The sequence below is a fragment of the Dipodomys merriami genome, unplaced genomic scaffold (assembly GCF_024711535.1).
Source record: "Dipodomys merriami isolate MVZ:Mamm:240054 unplaced genomic scaffold, mDipMer1.0.p SCAF_1, whole genome shotgun sequence".
NCBI lineage: Eukaryota > Metazoa > Chordata > Mammalia > Rodentia > Heteromyidae > Dipodomys > Dipodomys merriami.
In genome coordinates, this window is record NW_027202270.1 from 43965538 (window position 1) to 43987994 (window position 22457).

The 22457-nt window shown below is 41.8% G+C and overlaps 1 protein-coding gene across 3 annotated transcripts in view; it reads right to left on the reverse strand.

Moving 5' to 3' along the window:
* The window catches only part of Metap1d (methionyl aminopeptidase type 1D, mitochondrial), an 82665-nt gene extending 61264 nt beyond the window's left edge, over window positions 1–21401 (reverse strand). For all 3 annotated transcript variants that reach the window (XM_070020889.1, XM_070020905.1, XM_070020896.1), the window contains exon 1: window positions 21329–21401. In XM_070020889.1, coding sequence (XP_069876990.1) covers window positions 21329–21368 — 40 coding nt within the window. In that variant the 5' untranslated portion in view covers window positions 21369–21401. The remainder of the gene's footprint in view (window positions 1–21328) is intronic.
* Window positions 21402–22457: the final 1056 nt, after the last annotated feature.

Consider the following 22457-nt stretch of genomic DNA (forward strand, 5'->3'; position numbering starts at 1 on the left):
GTGGCTCAAAGTGGTATAGTGCTAGCCTTGAGCAAAAGAGCTCAGAGACAGTGTCCAGGCCCTAAGTTCAAACCCCACAGCTCACAATAAAATAAAAAAAATGAAACTAGGGGTTGGAGGCTGACTGGAGGCAAGGAGGCAAGTAAAAAGGCTATGGCTGTATGGAAAGAGACACATGATGTGGGTCTGGGAGGCAAAATCTACAGGGCTATGTGTTGGGATGAGTAATAAGGAAATACTGACCCTTTTCTCCCTCACATTTCTGGCCTAGAGTCCTTAATAAACAGATGTTGGTTTATAACACTTAGTACTACCTATTATGCTCAATCTTCTCAGTCCAGAAATCATGTGCAGTAACTGCAGTGACAGTTTACTAGGGCAGTTCTACAGGCTACTCCCTCTTATTCAGTGATTTAGGATCATCCACAGCCTCTTTTATTTAACATTAGGAAAGAAAATTATTTGTGGCTAGGATCTCAGTTTTAATTTTAATTAATTTTTATTCATTTATATATTTATTTTGGTGCTAGTACCATGACTTGAACTCAGGGCCCTTAACTTTTTCTCAGCTTGTTTGTTCATGACCGGGGTGTTCCACTATTTGAGTCTGGTCAAGTCCTTCCAATTTGGCATTTTCCTAGTAAACTAGAGACAGAACCTTGTAAACTTTTCTGTCTCTGCTGGTCTTGAGCCAAGATCTTCTGATCTCAGCTTCCTTGAGTAGCTATAGTCATGACCCATTGAAGCTCCATACAATTTCTATTTTTTTTACATAAACAAACTGAAAAATTCCCTGGAGCATTCTATATTTTCTTCTAATTATTACCTTTTCTTCTTCTTTTTCTTCTTCTTCTTCTCTTTTTTTTTTTTTTTTTTTTTTTTGGGTCAGTCATGGGGCCTGAACTCTGGGCCTGGGTACTGTCCCTCAGCATTTTAACTGAAGGCTAGCACTCTGCTACTTGAGCCACAGCTCCACTTCCGGCTTTTTCTGCTTATGTGATGTTGGGGAATCAAACCCGGGGCCTTATACATGCAAGGCAAGTACTCTACCACTGAGCCACCTTCCCAGCCCATACCTTTTCTTATCTTGGGTAAATATTAAAAGGTTTTCCCATGGTGCAATTCTTGGCAAGATGACTAAATTTCACCTTTTTTTTTTTTTTTTTAAGCAAATAGTTATTTAGCTCTTACATTCTACAGAACCTTTTGCATTTATAGTACTAGGGGGTGTTGGGATTACATAGATATCTCCTGTCTAAGGCAGGAAATCTCTATGATATCTACTAATAATCCAGTAGCATAAAAATGATAGTGAAAGAAATGTATCCTTTCCAAATTCTTCTTAAGATGTCTTAGTACTGCAGACATCAGACAATAAAAAACATTTCCGGCTGGATGCCAGTGGCTTACTCCTGTAATCCTAGCTACTCAGGAGGCTAAGATTGAGGATCACAGTTCAAACCTAGCCCACTCAGGAAAGTCTATGAGATGCCTATCTCCAATTAATACCACCCCCCTCAAAAAAAAAAAAAAGTTGGAAGTGGAGCTGTGTTAAGTGGTAACACATTAGACTTGCAGATGAAAGCTCAAAGAAGGGGTGCCCAGGTCCTGAGTTCAAGCCCTAGGACTGCCCTGTGCAAAAAAGATTTTCCTTACACAGAGTACTTTCTTTCTTTTTTTTTTTTTTTGTCGGTCGTGGGGCTTGAACTCTGGGTCTGGGCGCTGTCCCTCAGCTCTTCAGCTCAAGGCCAGTGCTCTACCACTTGAGCTACAGCGCCACTTCCGGCTTTCTGGTGGTTTATTGGAGATAGGAGTCTCACGGTCTCTCCTGCCCGGGCTGGCTTTTGAACCGCGATTCTCAGATCTCAGCCTCCTGAGTAGCTAGGATTACAGGCATGAGCCACCAGCGCCCGGCTAAAGAGTACTATACCTGAATTTGCATGAATTTATCCACTGAACAGGGTTCATTCCTGTTGGTTTCACCATTCTTTTTTTTTTTTAACTGATAAACTAAGTTCTGGAGATGTTTTTCTGCAGAAGTATTCCATTGGCCTACAATAGCTTTGTGAGTATGGGATGCAGTTCGAGGTGGTGTCAGCATAGCCTTTCTAGTAGGCAGAAAAGCTGTTCTGGAAGTTATTACTAAAGGCTAAACATTCAATTCTTACATAAAAAGCATTTCTGTTTGAAAGAGCTAGAGTGATTTGTTTCCTGCAACTGAGCCTTAACTAGTGGGCTCCAATATTGGTGGAGGTAAGGGACAACAGTGAAAGAAAGCAGACTTCTAGGCAAGATCATAATGATCAGGAAAGACTATACGAGGCTCTAGAGAGAGGATATATTTGAAATAGTCCTTGCTTTACAAATAGGATTTTCACAAAAATTAGGAAATAGCATTTCAGGTTAATGGTAAAGTATGAATTAAAGGTATAGTAGTTATGAAAGCCTGTGGTATGTCAAGGGTTGACAGAAGTAGATTTTGCTGAAATATTGAGTAGCTTATTTGTTTTTAGTCAGTTTTTTGTTGTTTTTTTGCCATACTAGGACTTGTACTTGGGGTCCCTTGCCTTGCTTGGCCTTTTCCCTCAAGGCTGACACTCTACTGGTTGAGCCACACCTCCTCGTGTGCTTATTTGGAATAGTAAACCTTGACCATATTCTAAAGGTTTTAAAATACTTAAGACATAGTAATATGCAAAAAGATTATGTTTTGGGTCTTTTAAAAACTAATAAATATTTATATTGCACATAGCATTTTAAAACTGACCAATTTCAATAAACAACAAATGTTGCACCAAAAAGTTCTTAAGAGTTTAATTCAGAAAAATATTTAAGTTTTTGAAGAGGGGAGTGGAAATATTAGAAATGACTCCTTAGGGAAATTAAAAGGGTAGGATACTTGGAGAATTAAGACATGATATAATTTTAGGAAGCTATTACAACAGAAAAAATGAGAAGCAAAGAAGGATTAAACCTCAAAAGTGATTTTAGAAACTGTAAAAAATAAAAGGGATGTATACAAGAGACTCCAAAGGTATAATTTATATCACTTGATGATTGACTATATACAAGCGAGGAGAAAGGAACTAAGTCTGGCTATGGGGACAGTGGTTCCATTACTACAAAGAGAGAACATTCGAGGATGTGCTGATTCTGCAAGAGATTTTAGAGTGTGGACTCTGGATTTACAGACTATGCAGTTGTAGCAGGTCATGTGAAAGCATTTGAAAATGCAGGGCTGGTAATGAGGAGAAAGGATTACCATACTATACCTGGAAACTTGCCTCAATATCTTATAACAATTAACTAAAAAGTAATTGATCGATCATGTATGAGGGGGTGCAAATCTATAATCTCAGTACCCAAGAGGCTAGATTCAGAGTTTGAGGCCACCCAGGGATACACAGTGAGATCCTGTCTCAAAAACAAAAGAAAACAAAAAAAACAACAACAAAGACTGGGGATATCACTCAGTGGGAGAGCACTTGTCTAGAATACACAGTCTCTGGGTTTGATCCTCAGCATAACAAAAAAATAACTATGAAAAAGCCATTTCCTATTGGTCTAAATACTCTTCACCTTCTTTTGTACATTTCCCTCCCATGATCATCTCTTGTATATCAGTTTTCTCAGGACTCTATCCTTGCTTTTCTTCTGTTACCAACCTCCCCTTAGGGAGCTTCTACTGCCATCTTATCTCATTACTTCCAAATTTATATCTTCAGCCCAGGTCCCTTTGCAGAACTCGTCAGACCTGTTAGTCTCCTCAGTTTACTGGAAATCTTCTCTGTCTCCAGGCACTTCACACTTAACATGATGCAAGTTAAATTGACACTTGAAACTTAGTCTTCCCTGTAGTGTTCTTAAGGAATGGCACCACAGTCCACTCAACTACCCAAGCCAGAAACACCCACCACTCACCACTAAACCCTTTCTACCATGACTATCTCTACATCCAAACAATCTGAACCTACCTTGTAAATGTCTCCTAAAATGATTCTCTTCTTGCTATTCTCACTTCCTGGGTCAGGCTGCTATCACCTCTCACCCAACACACTGCACTGGCTTCTTCACAGGTCTCTTAGTTTCCAGGTCAAAATTAATCTTCCTCCTTGAAGCCATTCAGACATTCTTTACATATCTTTTTTTTGGGGGGTGGGGGTGGGGGAAACTTGGTTTCTTATATTTTCAATCACTAGCTGGTACTCTACCACACCTCTAACCCTGATGGAGACATTCTGATTTAAACATGTCACATTCTTGCATATACTCCTTCCCACTTTGGCTGTAGCATAAGTTCCTCAAAATTTACTGTCTTGAAACAACAAATGTTTTGACTTTCATGATTGAATGGTTTATGGTTTGTCTTACTAGTTTGGTCAGCTCAGCTGGAAGCTTGGTTGGAAGTGAGGGGATGGGATCTAAAATGACCTTAATCATATGTCTGAAGGTTGGGTCAGAGTTAGCTGGGGGGATAGTAAAATTTAGCCATGTGTTTCTCATTGTGGTGAAGGTCATGACAGTCTCTGAAACAGCAGAAAATAGGCTCCAACATGCAACTGCTTTTCAAAACTGTGCATGTATCAGCCCATTGAGTAAAGAAGCTACTGGCTAATATCAGATTCAAAGGATGGAAAGGCTTGGGAAACCTGGGCTGACCACCTTTTGATGGAAGAGGCTTCAGTCATATTTCAAAGGAAAACAAATATATAAAGAGAAAGGTTTATAGCCCTTATGCAATCTACTACATTAATATACTTTACAAACTTCTTATAATCTCCATCCTGAGTATCTCTTATGCTTTATCACTTCAAAGTGGCCTGGGACTGTAATGGTATATCTGCTTCAAGAAAGACATATTATCTGTTTTAGGCCTTTGTATGTATTGTTCCTCTACCTTAGATACTCTTTTGCTTCACTACTATTCAGACTTTAGGTTTTTCTTACATGTCACTTCCCCAGGGAAGTCTTTGATCCTTAAGGCTAGACTAGGTGCTCTATGGTGGTCCTTCCTGTGTCTCTACATATTTCATTAGACTGTGAGGTCTTTGGGGGGTAAGGATTGTGCTCTGTGTTATCAATGAAGACTGATGTGTGGTAAGTGATAGATTCCTCATATAATTACCAGATACTATACTACTACCAGAAGTAGTAGTACAAAAGTAAGTAAATTAAAGGAAAAAAGAATTAATAAGATGGAGAAAATGTGATTCATGGATAGTCTTCAGAGATAAACAGTATTGTCATGATTTGCCAGAAAAATAAAAGTAAAAAGATTTGATGCAAGTCTTGAAGCCTTTTAGCTTTCATCATATCATACATGGAAAGAGCATGAGAAAAAAAAGACAAAGTCCAGAAGGTAAATGGACATTAATCAATCAGCCACACAAATGAACATGCGACTTTAAAGTACAGTATGTGTTATGAAGGAGAAACAGTATGAAATGAGGGAATGTATAGGGGTCCCATCTTGAAATAGAAAGGGCCAGGAAATCCTGGGCAGGCAAGACTATACACAACTGAAATCCCAATAACTTGAAAGGTAGAGAGACCAGAGGATCAAAGTTTGAGGTCAAGCCAGTCAAAAAGTTAACAAGAGGGCTGGGAAGGTGGCTCAGTGATAGAGCGCTTGCCTTGCATGCATGAGGCCCTGGGTTCGATTCCTCAGCACCACATAAACAGGAAAAAAAAAAAGCTAACAAGACCCCATTTGAACTAATAAACATGCTATATACTCAATAACAGGTACTCTCTTCTCACTTCTTTCTTACATATTCCCCTCATATCTGATTCTTTGTATATGTACCTTCTTATCTGCTATTGCTTACACACTTATTTTTTCTCTCCCACTGATGTGATCCTCTCCACCTGCCTCTCCTGCCCTTTCATCTTCCCCAAGACTCCAGAGACCTGTACTTCTCCTCTCATGCTCTCCAACCTCTGCCTAATTCAGTCCTAATTTGAAGAAAGACTGTTGCTCAGGAAATCTGCCAAGATGGCTGAGGGAACAATTGGGGCAGATGCATAGATGTGGGCCATGAGGAGACCAGGTGGCCAGCCCAGGTTTCCCAGGCCTATATAGCAGGAGGGGTGGGCCTGAACTATAGGATGAAGCTAGTGAAGCAGCAGCCAGAGGCTCAGTCTTGCTGCCTGACAGCAGACAGCCGGAGTGCTCACAGGCCACCCGGAAATGCTCTGTGGCCTGGATGGACTCTGAGAGTTGCCAGTTGGACATACTGACCTAGACAACCAATTAGGGCATGTTCAAGGTCTGCTGCACAGAACACACAGTTTTTTAAACAAGGGTAAATCCCTTGTTAAGAGTTGCTGATTTTACTCCCCTTAAATTTTCCAGATTTACAGTCATGGTAGGGATCAGACAGAAGTACTGAAAATCTGACACACATTGAACATTAAACTTAATGTTCTTTAACTTAGGCTCTTTTTTACTTTTGGAAGTGAACCAGATATCTGGGTAAACACAGAGGGATCTAGTAGGTATGCTTGATGAGAATCTGTAATGGGAAGGAATTTAAGATCAAGGTCAGGAATGATTAATATGCATGCAGGAAGTCATCAACATTGAAGCATAAGCAATATGAATCTCATTAAATCTTCAATAGCTTCCTATTGCCTGAAGGAATTGGTGGTATTCTAATGATTAAAGCAATAACATTAAAGTAGAAAACAGCACAAGAAAATTAATCTGACCCTTATAAAAGAAGCTACCGCAAAGTACTAACCACCCAAACTGAGTTGGGTGGGCAGCTGGGATTCTAGTCTAACATGCACCATCTCTTTGCTCCCTGAGTTGGAAGGCTCTACTGAAAGTGACTGGTGATAGACACTAGAGGACATGCATTCTTTTTAACCTTGTAAATTGATAATCTTCCCATGCTGAAGCTGCCCTGCTGCCATCTAGCTGTCTGTCCTGCCTTGTGCTCATAGGCTCCATCATAGATTCCTCCTGCTGTGTTTTGTTACCCTCTTTTCTGATTGTAGCACCCTGTGCCCTGTGAGCAGCTAGCAATGCCCTGAACAGCTGTTATGCACACAGCAGAAAGCAGTGGGTGGGGAAAATGACAAAGGTAAGAGAGGAATTGGCTTTTGAAATCTCAATTATTAGAGAGACAGGTATTGTACAACATCAGTGGGTTTGTGGAGAATATGTTCTTTCCACTGCTAACCTAGTTCTGTTTAAATTTATAGGAAAAAAATAAATTTATAGGAAAATCATAATCTTACTAACAGTAACACGATACATAAGGCCCTAAATGTGGTAACACAGACTGAAAGAAAAACAAGGATGTGATATATATTAGATATAATTTTCCAAATATTTCAGTAATTAATAAACTTTCTCTTGTGAATATGGTAAAAAATTTTTAATAACTTTTAAAAATTATAGTGGGGCTGGGAAGGTGGCTCAGTGCTAGAGCGCTTGCCTTGCATGCATGAGGCCCTGGGTTCGATTCCTCTGCACCACATAAGCAAAAAGAAAAAAGCTGGAAGTGGTGCTGTGGCTCAAGTGGTACAGCGCTAGCCTTGAGGGACAGAGCCCAGGCCCAGAGTTCAGGACCCACGACTGGGGCCCCCCTCCCCCAAAAAATTATAGTTATATTACTAGTAGCTCTCCTTTGGGGGAGAAAACTACTTTAGAGTTCTAAAAATCACTTCAGAACTCCAAAATCATTTTAGAAATCTTTCTACTTAATGGTGGGAACATGGGTGATATTTAGTCATCAAACATTTCTATAACATCTTGTTCTTTTTCTGAGACAGGATCCCACTGTGTAGACTAGGCTAACCTTAAACTCAAGATTCTGGCTTGATCCCCCCAAGTCTTGGATTATAGTCGTGTAACACTAATCTCAGCTCTTATGACTGCAACTATGATTAGCTATTATGGACTTGCTATGTGTCATGAACTTTGCCAAGTGATTCTTTAGTAGCCTGTCTCCAAGATGGTTCCCCAAGGCCCAGCTTCCTGGTATTAATACCCTGTTCCAGTTCCCTGCCCCATTGTACTGTGTGATCAACAGCATATGACACAAGTCATGCCAGCTCCAAATTATCTTCCCTTCTCCTATTCCCAGAGCACTATTTCATGTATACTGTCATACACATGAGGCTTCTTTCTCCAATTAAGTAACTGTTTGGTTCAGCTGGGCAGTCACCTCCATCATGAAACTCCGAGCCCCTACCTCTGTCTCCCTGTGCACTATACCTGTTCTTTGAAATTTCATCTTTGGATAACAATTTTTCCCCAAACCATCAACCTCTTCTCTTTATAGTTCCAGGCTATTCATTTCTATAATAATGGGTGTGGATAGAAATGAAATGAGTCTCTGTCCTCATCAAACCTCTAGCCTCAGCTAGTTTCTGTGATTCATTAGTTCAGTCCTCCTGCCCTTCTTATCTCCTGTTGTTTCTAGAACAATCCACCTAGAAAACTCCCATCAATATAGCTCTACTTTCAGTCTTATACTCAGGGGAGGTGCACACTGGGAAAAATCACAGTGTCAATATACAGTAACTTTAGTTTGGGTCTCAGTTCTGCTGGGTAATTTTTCTCCTTATCCCTTATCTTATAGTAGTTTCTTCTACTATTTCCCAAGCCCTATTTCATCATTTCATCTATGAACAGAAACAAGTCAATAGAGACAAGGAACTGCTCCAGTTTTTTTTTTTTTATACTCATGTGATTCTCTAACAGCAGCTACCTCAGCCTCTAAGTTCAGAAGGTTATAGTCAGTAAATTTGACTTAATATAAAATTTTATAGCTGAATTAAATATTTTTATAAACATATGAAATAGGATTAAACCTGATCAATTATACCACTAAAAGCATTAATAGCTGTAGAAAGAAGAACTGTAAACTATATTCTCTGACCATAAAGGAGCAATACAGGAATTAATGGGAAGAAAGAAAAGGTTTGGCCCCATGTGTTGTGGAACATATAATATGAGGGACATGCTAGTACTATTGTCCTCGGCTTGGGATACATGGTTCTTTCCCCTAAGAATTCTATCAATTCCAACATAAACCATGGTAAATATGGAATATCTGCTTTATTTACCTTGGTAAATAATAAAAGTAATTCCTGTCTGGTAAAGATAATCTAGATTATGAATAAATAAATGGTAAATATCTGTCATGTGTAGTGACTTCTTACAAGAGGATTTTTTTTTTTTAGGTTTTCTACTGAATACTTGTTGTTCATGATTAGATAAAATACACTGCCACAGTTACTCTTACTGTACAACAAACTACTAGAACTTAACACTGTGGAAAAATACCCATGGATGCTGTGGGAATTCAGAAATCAATGTTTGAGGTTGCCTAATGCCCAAGGCCTTCAGTCAAAAAGACGTGAAGACTAACTGTGGCTGAAAGGCTGGATGGGATAACTTGAAGTAAGGGGTCCTGAACAGAACCCCTTTACACAATTTCTCCAGGTGACATGGCTTTCTCATAACAGCAACCACAAGGTAGATGGGTTTTCTATAAGATATTTCATGCCATGAGTATAAGTTTCCAGAATAAGACAGAAGCTTCAACCTTTCTATTTTTATTTTTTTTGGTTGGTCATGGGGCTTGAACTCTGAGCCTGGACGCTGTCCCTCAGCAATTCAGCTCAAGGCATGCACTCCACCACTTGAGCCACAGCGCCACTTCTAGTTTTCTGGTGCTTAATTGGAGATGAGTCTCACAGACTTTCCTGTTGGCTGTGAACCTCAATCCTCAGATCTCAGTCTCTTGAGTAGCTAGGATTACAAGGCGAGAACCACAGGCACCGGCTTTCAACCCTTTTATGACAGCCTCCCAAGTCACACAGCATTATTTCTCCATATTCTGTGTGGAAGTTGTCCCAAAACAATTTCAAGACGCACAGACCCCTCCCCCCCCATTTCATGGGAAGAATATTAATTTTGATACTGCATGGGAAATGCTATTTTTTTCCACTATAGTACAGATCATGAGAAATTAATGAAAACCAGGCATAATTTTCCTCAGGAAAATACTATATTCACAACATTTGTATATATTTGGGGAGCTTACTTCCTACTGAAGGTAATAACCTTCAGATGTCAAGATTCTTCAACATTTATTTTTTATTTAGCAGCGCTGGAATTGAATATAGGTTTTATTTTTTAAGGTAGAAACTTAAGGCTTGACATTTTACTATATGCAAATTTCTGATTCTGTTATAAGTGCTCAACCTACAATAAGCTTTGGAGAAGACTCTTTTTTTTTTGGGGGGGGGGTCCGGTCATGGGGCTTGAACTCTGGGCCTGGGCGCTCTTCCTCAACTCTTCAGCTCAAGGCTAGCACTCTACCACTTGAGCCACAGTGCCACTTCCAGCTTTTTTCTTTTTGCTTATGTGGTGCTGAGGAATCGAACCCCAGGGCCTCAGGCATTCAAGGCAAGCACTCTACCACTGAGCCACCTTCCTAGCCCCCGGAAGACTCATTTTTACTCTAGAAATTTCTACTACTGTAACCCAAGTTATACTAAAGTCCATTTATTGAAAATGTTACTTCTGCTGAGTGCTGGTAGTTCACAGCTATAATCCTAGCTACTCAGGAGGCTAAGTTCTGAGGATTGCAGTTCAAAGCCAGCTCTGGGCACGAGACTCTTATTTCCAATTAACCACCAGAAAATCAAAAGTGGAGCTGTGACTCAAAGTGGTAGAGTGCTAGCCTTGAGCAAAAGAGCCCATAACTGATTTAAAATTGAAAAAAATTACTTCTGGGACCAGGCACTGGTGACATAACCTGTAATCCTCGCTATTCAGGAAGCAGAGATTTGAGAATTGTGGTTCAAAGCCAGTGCAGTCAGGAAAGTTTGTGAGACGCTTATCTCCAATTAACCACCAAAAGGCCAGAAGTAGAGCTGTGGCTCAAATAGTAGAGTGCTAGCCTTGAACACAATAGCTCAGCATGAGGGCCCTGAGTTCAAGCCCCAGGATTGACACACACATAAGAAAATTACTTTTATGAATAGCTTTTGCTGTCCTTCCTGAATATTGTAATCCTACCTCAGAATTTCGTTTCAATGCTCCATGCTTTCATATGCTTTCAGAAAATTAAAGCTGACGCACAATCAACTAATTTCTATGATGGTATTAAACAAACTCACTGGTTAGTTTTGGAGGATAAACTCATTGTTTAAAATACTCGTCAAGACATATGTATATAAAATAATATACATATTGAAATGAACTCCAAAGATATGGAAGCAAAGGACCTTTTCCTTAATTTGTTTTTTCACTTTCTGATTACTATTCTTTACCCCATACTGTGTATTCATGTGCCCATTTGAGGGAAGGTGTGGGGAAGGCACAGAATCAGTGGAAACAGGTGAAAAACTGCAGCAGCAGGGCTCACTGGCTGCACTGGACACTGATGAAAGTGAACTACACAACTCATGGCTGGAGATGAGAGGGAGGGAATGGGAGAGAATGAGGGAACAGATGATACTATGCAAAAGAAAGGAAATATACTTATTATTTTCTGATGTATGTAAAGGTAACCCCACTGTATATCACCTCTAAACAACAATCAAGTAATTTTTGTTGTTGTTGTTGGTCGTGGGGCTTGAACTCTGGGCCTTAGTGCTGACCCTCAGCTCTTCAGCTCAAGGCTAGCGTTCAACCACTTGAGCTACACCGCCACTTTCAGTTTTCTGGTGGTTTTATTGGAGATAAGAGTCTCAAAGACTTTCCTGCCCGGGCTGGCTTTGAACTGCGATCCTCAGATCTCAGCCTCCTGAGTAGCTAGGATTACAGCTGTGAGCCACTGGTGCCCGACTCAAGTAATTTTTAAAAAAAGAAATACAGGTATCAAGATAATCAGAAGTGAGGGCTGGGAAGGTGGCTCAGTGGTAGAGCGATTGCCTTGCATGCATGAGGCCCTGGGTTCGATTCCTCAGCCCACATAAGCAAAAAGAAAAAAGCTGGAAGTGGCACTGTGGCTCAAGTGATAGAGCACTAGCCTTGAGCTGAAGAGCTGAGGGACAGCGCCCAGGCCCAGAGTTCAGGCCCCACGACCGGACCCCCCCCCAAAAAAAGATAATCAGAAGTGATCCCCATTTTACTATCAGATCCAACATTTATGCATTGTCAGGAGGGTAGAAAATAAATGGGTAGGCACTGAATCTCTGTCAAGTGATTTTTTTCCCATTCTAGTCAGTCTACTTTGCACAGAAAATTGCCTGAATGTGAGAAGTTAAGGGCAGATCTTGATAAATGCCAAAAAATAAACACAGGGGCCAATGTTGAAGAAAGTTAATTTGTATTTGAAATAATATTATTGTATTTAACTGAATTGTTAGTTTAAATAAAGGAGGCCAAATTTGGTATACGTTGATATGCACTGGATTTGAAAATCTGGTCAATTACTATTAAATCTAGAAGATTCTCCTCAAGTTACTCTAACGACATGTACTTGTCTAAACCTTTAATGTTTTTAAATAGAGGTCTAGAGAGTAAATAGATTAGATTTGTCTGGTTATATAGTCATTATTGCCACTCAATCTGCCACTATGAAGAGGAAGCTGTTGTAGAAAATGCACAAAAGAATGAGTCTGTCTGTGTTCCAATTACAATCTATTTATGGATGCTGAAAACTTAATTTTGGATTATTTTTCCAAAACTTAATTTTGGGTGATTTTTCATGGGTCACTAATTATTATGATTATTTTTATGTTTTTGAATCATGTGAAACTATGAAAATGATTATTAACTTGGTGGAACTACAAAGCAGTGAGCACCTAGATTCATTTAACAACCATTCATCTAGGTTATGTCTGGTTATACAGCAATGAGCAGTTTGGAAACTCCTCAGTGTCTAGTTTTTATTTCCTTTTTTTTTTCTTTTTCTTTTTTTTAATGTCAGTTTTGGGGCCTGAACTCTGGGCCTGGGCACTGTCCCTCAGCTCTTCAGATCAAGGCTAGCACTCTACCACTGGCGCCATAGTGCCACTTCCGGCTTTTTTTTTTTGCTTATGTGATGCTGAGGAATCACACCCAGGGTCTCATGCATGCAAGGCAAACACCCTACCGCTGAGCCACCTTCCCAGCCCCTATTTTAATTTCTTAAGATGTTCACACTATAGGACTTCTAATTGCCGATGCATTAAAAGTGTCTGGGTTTTATGTATCTCATCTGAATGATCTTTGGGTTTAGGGAGGAGAGGGATAACATACAAATTCCAAATTTCTATGCATCTCAACTTTTTTCATCATCCTAGCTAATACTGAATTTATGCTCATTTCCTGGCATATCTCATTGAATCCTTGTGCTGGCTTGGTTCTGATGAATGATCATACAGGATCAAATTCTGCACTTTCTACCAATGTCTCCACTACCTGAAATTTGGCTGTGCTGTAATTTCTACCACTATAAAATAAAGACAATTACATTGTCAAAATAAAATAAAATAAAACCTAAGAGACTAAAATCAAAGTGAATACTTGTTGACAAGAATAAACGTGCTTTCCTAAATGTTGAAAAATAATCAAATTAAATTGTTACCATTTTGTAAACTATTTAGTTAATGGAACTAGATTAAGATCACTAATGGCAACTAATACCCCCCCCACACACAAAATCCCACAAAACACAACCACAACAATAACAACACCAATCAATAATTGCCTATGAAGTGTTCTTGCCAAAAAAAAAAAAGCCTCACTTAATTAAAATCAGGCTCTGGATCTAACTGTTAGTTTACAGAGAAACATCTTAAACAACTCCAGTGGAATATAATACAACCTATAAAATTCGAGAAGTGAAAAGCTCCAAAGGTCACACAAACTAACCAGTTGGTTCAACAAATAATTTTTTTATTGTTAGTATTAAGGAGTTGTACAAAGGGATTACAATTCCAAGTACAATTCAGTATAATGCTTCTTGGACAATGGCACCTCTTCCTTCACTTTCCCCAATTCCCCACTTCCATCCCTGCCCGAAGTCGCATAGTTAATTTTTCATATAGTGTATATTGAATACCATGCATTTGTTCACTCATTCTCCCTCCATTACTGTGCCTCCCCCTTGCCACCCCAAAATAGATAAAAAAGAAAAACAAAACACCACCACCAAACCACCATCACACCTCCAAACTATGTTTCCATTTCCTGAAATTTGTTTCAGTAAGTGGTATTTTAGATGTTCAGAGGAGTTATACCTGTTCTTTGCCTGCCTGCCTGCCTGCCTGCCTTCCTTCCTTCCTTCCTTCCATCTCTCCCTCCCCCCCCCACTCTCTTTCATCAGTTGTGGGGCTTGAACTCAGGACCTTGGCACTGTCCCTGAGCTTTTTCGCTCAAGGCTAGTGCTCTACCATTTTTAGCCACAGTGCTATTTCCATTTTTCTGGTGGTTAATTGGAGGTAAGTTTCAAGGACTTTTCTTCCTGGGCTGGCTTTGAATCATGACTCTCAGACCTCAGCCTTTTGATTAATTAGGACTACAGAGGTAAGCCACCAGAACCTGGCAAAGTTAACACCTTTGTGTTCCTCTCCTAAATGTATCCTCCTTTAGTCTCTTTTGTGTGTAAATGCATATTGCCCTGCATAAATTGCCATGTCCAGTTGTGTTTTAGATCTAGTTTCCATATATGAGAGAAAAAATGTCATTTGTCTCTCTGAGCTTGGCTCACCTCACTTAACATGATTTGTTATAGGTCCATCCACTTCCCTTCAAATAACATAATCTTATTCTAAGGGATGAATAAAATTCTATTATGTATAGGTACCACATTTTTTTTTTATCCGCTCATCTATTATAGGGCCTCTGGGCTGTTTCAATAACTTGGCTATTGTGAATAGTGCATCAACAAACATGGATGTACATGTTTCTTTAGAGTATCCTGGCTTGTAATGTTCTGGGTAGATGTCCAAGAGTGGTATGACTGGATCTTAGGAAAGATCTACGTTTAGGGTTTTTTTTTGGATCCAGTCGTGGGGCCTGAACTCTGGGCCTAGGCACTGTCCCTCAGCTCTTCAGCTCAAGGCTAGCACTCTACCACTTGAGCCACAGCGCCACTTCCGGCTTTTTTCTTTTTGCTTATGTGGTGCTGAGGAATCAGAACCCAGGGCCTTATGCATGCAAGGCAAGCGCTCTACCACTGAGCCACCTTCCCAGCCTTATGTTTAGTTTTTTTTTTTTTTTTTTTTTGTCGGTCGTGGGGCTTGAACTCTGGGCCTGGGCGCTGTCCCTCAGCTCTTCAGCTCAAGGCGAGCGCTCTACCACTTGAGCTACAGCGTCACTTCCGGTTTTCTGGTGGTTTATTGGAGATAGGAGTCTCACGGTCTCTCCTGCCCGGGCTGGCTTTGAACCGCAATCCTCAGATCTCAGCCTCCTGAGTAGCTAGGATTACAGGCGTGAGCCACCAGCGCCCGGCTTATGTTTAGTTTTTTGAGGAACCTCCAAATCACCATCCAGAGTTGTTGTACTAGTTTACATTCCCACCAACAGTGCAAAAAGGTTTATTTTTTCCCCACATCCCCACCAGCATTGGTATTGTTCAAATTCTTGATGTTGGCTAATCTAACTGGGATGAGGTGAAATCTCAATGTTGTTTTGATTTGCATCTATGGCCAGGAATGTTGAACACTTCGTCATGTTTATTTTCCATTCTTTTTTTTTTTTTTTGGGGGGGGGTCCGGTCGTGGGGCCTGAACTCTGGGCCTGGGTGCTGTCCCTCAGCTCTTCAGCTCAAGGCTAGCACTCTACCACCTGAGCCACAGCGCCACTTCCGGCTTTTTTCTCTTTGCTTATGTGGTGCTGAGGAGTCGAACCCAGGGCCTCAGGCATGCAAGGCAAGCACTACCACTGAGCCACCTTCCCAGCCCTATTTTCCATTCTTCTTCTTTTTAGAAGTCTCTCTTTAGCTCTTTTGCTCATTTATTGATTGGCTTATTAGTTTTTTAGAGGGGGTTAATTTCTAGAGCTCCTTGTATATTTTGGATATTAGTCCTCTGTCAGATTAAACAAATACATCTGAAGGAAAAAAAAGGAAAGTAAAAATTTACATCCTCTTCTATCCATATTGGTCAGGGCTACAGAAATTCTCTCGTGTCTTAAGTAATTATATAAAATATGTTCAACAACTAGTTTTGGCATTGAATATTGGGCAATGCAGGACAGCGAACCTTACAGAAAAGAAAACACACAAGGTGAGCCCACTTTGACCCTGGAGTTCTGCTTTGGCAAACTTCCCAGCTGTGGTATTGGGTAGTATTGAGATGCTTAAACAGAGCACAGCACTTTGCTAGCTAGTTAAACAGTTAAAAAGTCTGGCAGTTGGAGCCTGGTGTTGGCAGCTCACACCTGCAATCCTAGTCAGGAGGCAGAGATCTGAGGATCATGGTTTAAAGCCAGCCTGGGCAGGAAAGTCCATGAGTCATCTCCAATTAACCACCAGCAAACAGGAAGTGGTGCTGTGGCTCAAAGGAGTAGTGTGCTAGTCTTGAGCAGAAAGAGCTCAGGGACAGTGCCCATGTCCCGAGTTCAAGCCCCAAGACTGACCAAAAAAAAAAAAAAAAAAAAAGTCTGGCAATTGGGCTTTGTGGGTAAAGATACTGGAAAGCAGCATCAAAGTGTGGGAAGACATACAAGGTCTGTCAGACTAAGGTGCAGCACCCTGAGAGCTGAACAGACATTCCAGAGGCTGCAGTGCTGGAAGGAAGTGGGAATCCCAGTCCCAGCTCGGTCAAGACACTGGGACACCTCACAGAATACTTCAGGTATTCAACTTAGATTTTAGAAAGACCACACCTGAAGAGTACAAATCATGTCCTTACAGCAAGAGTGGGAACACTGAAATCATATATCCAGGTTACACTTCAAAACAAGGTCTGAATACCAATTTGCTTTTGTAAATAAGACTTTATTAGAACATAGCTATGCTCATTTATGTTGTATCTAGGCTGCTTTTGCACTACTTTGGCAGAGTTGTAACAGAGACTGCGCCATTTACAAAGCCAAAGATATTTGCTATCTGGTCCTTTACAGAAAACTGCTGACTTCTACATAGAATAAGGCATCACCAGGATTAAAGACCAAACATATACAGATCTGCTCTACCAAAGAATAAAGCCAAGCCTGACAGAATCAAATATTACCAGTAATTTAACAATAGTCAATGTATCTTAAAGAAAAACAACATAATCACCATATTATTCACTGTGTCACATGTATAATTAAATATTACATGTGAAGAAGCAGAAAATTTTTATAACCTACAATCACATTGTAAACCATCATTAAAAAAAAGCCGGGCACCCCTGACTCATTCTTGTAATCCTAGCTACTCAGGAGGCTGAGATCTGAGGATCACAGTTCAAAGCCAGCCCGGGCAGGAAAGTCTGTGAGACTCTTATCTCCAATAAACCACTAGAAAACCAGGAGTGGTGCTGTGGCTCAAGTGGCAGAGCACTTGCCTTGAGCTGAAGAGCTGAAGGACAGCACCCAGACCCAGAGTTCAAGCCCCACAACCAAAAAATAAAAAAATAAAGCAGTCAAACAGAAGCAGAACCCAAAATAATCCAGATTACAGAATTAATGGACAAGGACTTTAAAACAGCTGTTCAAGTACTTAAAGGAAAAGAAGGACATAATGACTGAACAGCTGGGAAATTTTAATAGCAAAATGGAAATTATAATATAAAGAAGTCAAATGGAAATTCTGGAAATGATAAGCACAATATAAGAAGGGGAAAAAGATTCTATTTTTTTCTTCCTTATAGTGCTAGGTAACAAACCCAGAGTCCCATACATGCTACGCAAGTGTTCTATCACTGAGGCACACCCTCAATCCTTAGACTTCTCATCTTTTAGCTGTACAATGTGAAAAATAATATACAAATGTAATTGTATATCTGGTATATTCTTCAAAACAATCCAGCTTTGGGAGGACAAAGTGGGTGGAGGTATAGAAGAAATAAAAGTAGCCATAGTTAATGACTATGACTATCCTGAATTAACACCCCAGGATTGGTAAGAAAGGAAAGAAAGGAAAAGAAAGGGACGAAGGGAGGAAGAAAAGGAGGGAGGGGGGGAAGAGGAAAAAGAGGAAAGAAAGAAGGAAAGGAAGGAAAGAAAGAAGGGAGGAAGAGAAAGAAAAAGAAAAGGGAAGGAAGGAAAGGAAGAAAAGGAGAGAGAGAAAGGATGGAAGAAAAAAACGAAGGAAAAGGAAGGAACGAAGGAACGAAGGGAAGGAATGAAGGAAAGAAGGAAGAAAGGAAGGAAGGAAGGAAGGGAGAAAGAAAGACAGACCATACTGGAGCTGGGTATTGATGGCTTACACCTGTAATCCTAGCTATTCTAGAGGCTGAGATCTGAGGATCACAGTCATCTCCAGTTAACACCCTTATCTCCAATTAACTACCAAAATTTTGAAAGTAGAGCTATGACTCATGTGGTTCAACACAACCTTGAAGCAAAAAAGCTAAGGGGCAGTGCCCTGGTCTTGAGTTTAAGCCCCATTGCTAACACATAATTAATTTATTAAAACGACACCTTTTTTCCAGAGCTGGGAAGGTGGCTCAGTGGTAGAGTGCTTGCCTTGCATGCATGAGGCCCTGGGTTCGATTCCTCAGCACCACATAAGCAAAAAGAAAAAAAAAAGCCGGAAGTGGCACTGTGGCTCAAGTGGTAGAGCGCTAGCCTTGAGCTGAAGAGCTGAAGGACAGCACCCAGGCCCAGAGTTCAGGCCCCACAACCGGACCCAAAAAACAAAAAACGACACCTTTTTTTTCAGTATTTATACACATATAACTAATGAAAAATTCTACTTTCATTTTCTGGCTATCAACAGAACTATAGTTCACTTACTTGCCTTCCCTATTCCTTCCCAGACTCATTAAGCAAAAGAGCTTGCATAGTAGTTTCAGGAGCTCAACAGAAATCTAGTAAAGAGAGAGTTGGGCACAAAAAAACTAAGGAGCACAGAGTTCCTAGGGCTGGGGGTGAGAACTCTGCACTGAGTCTAGATTGTTCCTGGGAACATTTCAGTCATGGCCTAAAAGGCTCTTTGACTCCAAGAGGTTAAGCAGGGTATGTAAAGACCTAGGAGGAATTTTCAACACAGTAGATGGATAAAAAGGGAAGTGAGTATAGAGAAGAATCTTCATCAATTTACTCTTCATTTTCTACTCTGAAGGATCAGGGAATATGTGGCAAAAACATTCGTCTATAATTTAAAACTAGCGCCGGGCGCTGGTGGCTCACGCCTGTAATCCTAGCTACTCAGGAGGCTGAGATCTGAGGATCGCGGTTCAAAAGCCAGCCCGGGCAGGAGAGACCGTGAGACTCCTATCTCCAATAAACCACCAGAAAACCAGAAGTGGCGCTGTAGCTCAAGTGGTAGAGCGCTCGCTTTGAGCTGAAGGGCTGAGGGACAGCACCCAGGCCCAGAGTTCAAGCTCCAGGACCGACAAAAAAAAAAAATTAAAACTAGCTATTGGACAGAACAGAGAGGAATGTTTTCTTCACTAAAATCTCCCCATTTTATAGTCAGAAGATCTCCCTCACAGTTGTGGGAGCACTGTGGGACATGGAGAACTGGGTTATAGGAACCAATAACTTGTTCTAACTTCCCTACAACAATTTTCACACAGGGTTTTCTAAACCACCATTTGTCAGAATGTAAGTGACAGAGAAGAATAGAGCTGAGGAAGGGAGGGAAGGAATGAGGAGGGAGGGAGAGAGGGAAGGAAGGAAAGGAAATTATTTCTGTAATCTACAAAAAGTTTATTTATGACACATGTAAATTACATACATTTATATGTCTATATGTTTATGTGTGTGTATATGTGTGTGTGTGTGTGTGTGTGTGTGGCTTGGAGGTTCCTCTGCCTTGATTATATCATCAGATTCCTTACCATTATCTGCAGTGCACAAAAATGAAAACTATTCAACATTACTTCTTATAAAAAAAGGAAGAGTAATTACATTTATAAATATTGTTTAGACTGGAGCCTAGACTTTAAGAGCTGTAAACTGACTGCACTGTCATGTTGACCTCATTCTTCCATGTCCAAAGTACCTACATCAGCTTGTCCTTATGCATCCATCACCAAATCTTCCAGTGAGTCCTTATGCATCTCCACTAACACAAATAAACACAAATAAACTGAGGTCTATCCACACAGCAACCTCGTTCCTCTCTGAAAGTACCTTCCGCTTTTCTTCTTACATACATTTATACTTATCCAGTCTCACCTGAACTTTCTACACTAGTTTTAATGGAATGCATGCAGTATAGAGGAATGCACCTGGGAGGGGGGGGGAAGGAAGGGAAGGGCTGGGAGCCAGTGGCTCACACCTATAATACCAGCTACTCAGGAGGCTAAGATGTGAGGACTGTAGTTCAAAGCCAGCCTGGGCAGGAAAGTCTGTGAAACTCTTAGATCCAACTAACGGGAAGTGGAGCTGTGGTTCAAAGTGGCAGAGGGCTAGCCTTGAGCAAAAGAGCTCAGAGACAGCAACCCAGGCCGACTTCAGGCCCCACGACTGCCAAAAAAGGGCAGGGGGGGGAGGAAGGGCTGAGATCTGGGGGGTCAAGTTTCTCGAAGCCAGTGGGAGCAGCAAAGTGCATGCTACCCTATGGCTCAAGTGGTAGAGCGCCGGCTAGCCTGGAGCAAAACGACCCCAAAACACAGAACTCGGGGACGGCACCGAGGCCCCCGAATCAGCACGGTACAGGAATCACCGCTGTTCCACGTAAAGGGCGTGCCACGGAGTGAACATACTCGAAGGCCCTTAGCAGACGGCGGACACTGCTGCGAAAACAGCAGTTACCTCACAACAAACACAACGCCGACGCGCCCGACTTAAGTAGCAAGCCGTTCCTTCTCAAACGGCGGGTTCTTCTCCCTCGGACCCGGAACAACCTTCGAGTTCTCTCCCACAGAGACTCGGAACCAGCTCCTTGCCGCCGGCGCGCCGGCGGACGAAACTAAAACCGCGGCCCTGCCTGCGAGCCACGGCCGTCGGCCAGTCCGCGGGCATCACTCGATCACTTCGGTCGCCGGAAGGGAACGGGACCTGCAGGTCCCTCAAAGGACACGCCCACAGAGTCGCGCCCGGGAAGCCGAGCTCCCGAGCGAGTCCCGGCGCGGCCCCGGGAAACGTCCGCCGTGGGCCGCCGTGTAACCCTGAGGTAAAGCGAACCCGGAGAAAGTAGGTTGAACAAGTGTGCGTCCGCATTCCTACGGCATGTCACCGGGTGCGAGAAGCACCCAGTGCCGCTTGGGGCCCGGGCGCGCGGCGAGCGCGGGTTCGAACCCTCGCGGGGTTGTTCCCGCAGGTACTTACCTCGGCGGGCGAGCAGGTGGACAACGCTGGGCGCCGCCATTTTGGTGCCGCTCACGTGGTCTCAGGCGACCCTAGCAAGCTCCGCCCCCTGGAGCGGTCCAGCCAAGGCTCTTCTGAAGACCCGGGGCGCTGAGCCGCGGGAGGTGAGAGCGCATGCGCTTGCACCGGGGAGGCTAGCTGCGAAGGACGGAGCAGGGCAGTGGCTCCAGCACCCGGGCCAGCAGCCCGCTGGGCCGTACGAGTCAGGTTCCAGACGCAGTTCCTAAGCTGCCTTTGAGCCCCTGGGGCCCAGGGGGGGTTGGAAGAAGCCTGTCAGGTAAGCGCGGCCTCCCATATTTATAGCATCAACATTTTGGTTCATGGAAACCCGAAGTTGAGCAGAAAGAAAAAAATAAAGCACAATCTAGTGTTCAACATAGCCATTCGCGTCTCTGCCACTCTGTTTAAACTTTCCCTGCGTTCAGCTGAAAGTAAAATTGGATTTGAAGTCATCAGCTGCCCCGTTTGCTGTCCTAGTCTCCACATTCCTCTGCAGAGGCTCCAGATAAAACAATATCTGTGTGCCACTGCCAAAGCTAAGTAAGTATGTTCAGGGGACTTCTTTTTCCTCCCAAGGACTTGTTGGGGGTAAAGGTGGCAATAGTAACTTGAGTCTTAACCCTAAATTTGATGTTTAAAAGGATGATGCATGTCAAACTGCATTAGCCAAGAAAAAAAAAATAGAGTCTACAGAAGGCCAATTAAGAGTCAAGTGAGAGCTGGGTATCCCTATTGATGATGGTTCCCATTTTTGCCAAATCCATTGCTCTGGGGTAGATCCCATCCTGTCATACATCAGGTATTACTCATCTTGGTAGACTTTGTGCTCAGCAGAGAACCCAAGCAATGTCTGGTAAAGGAACTGACCTCTCCAAAGAACCAAACTGAGACTGAAGCAGCTTCTGGACTTTATATGCAATCAAGTGATAAGAATTCTTTGTGAATGTGCACGTTGTCTTTTCATGTTGTCTCAAAAAAGCAGAGGACAGAATTTATTTCCATAATCAGTCAAAACCTTGACAATTTAGAAGTGAGTTAAAAAAAAGAGTCCCTTCTTTACTCTGTTTTCATACCACAATCTTATTGCCCA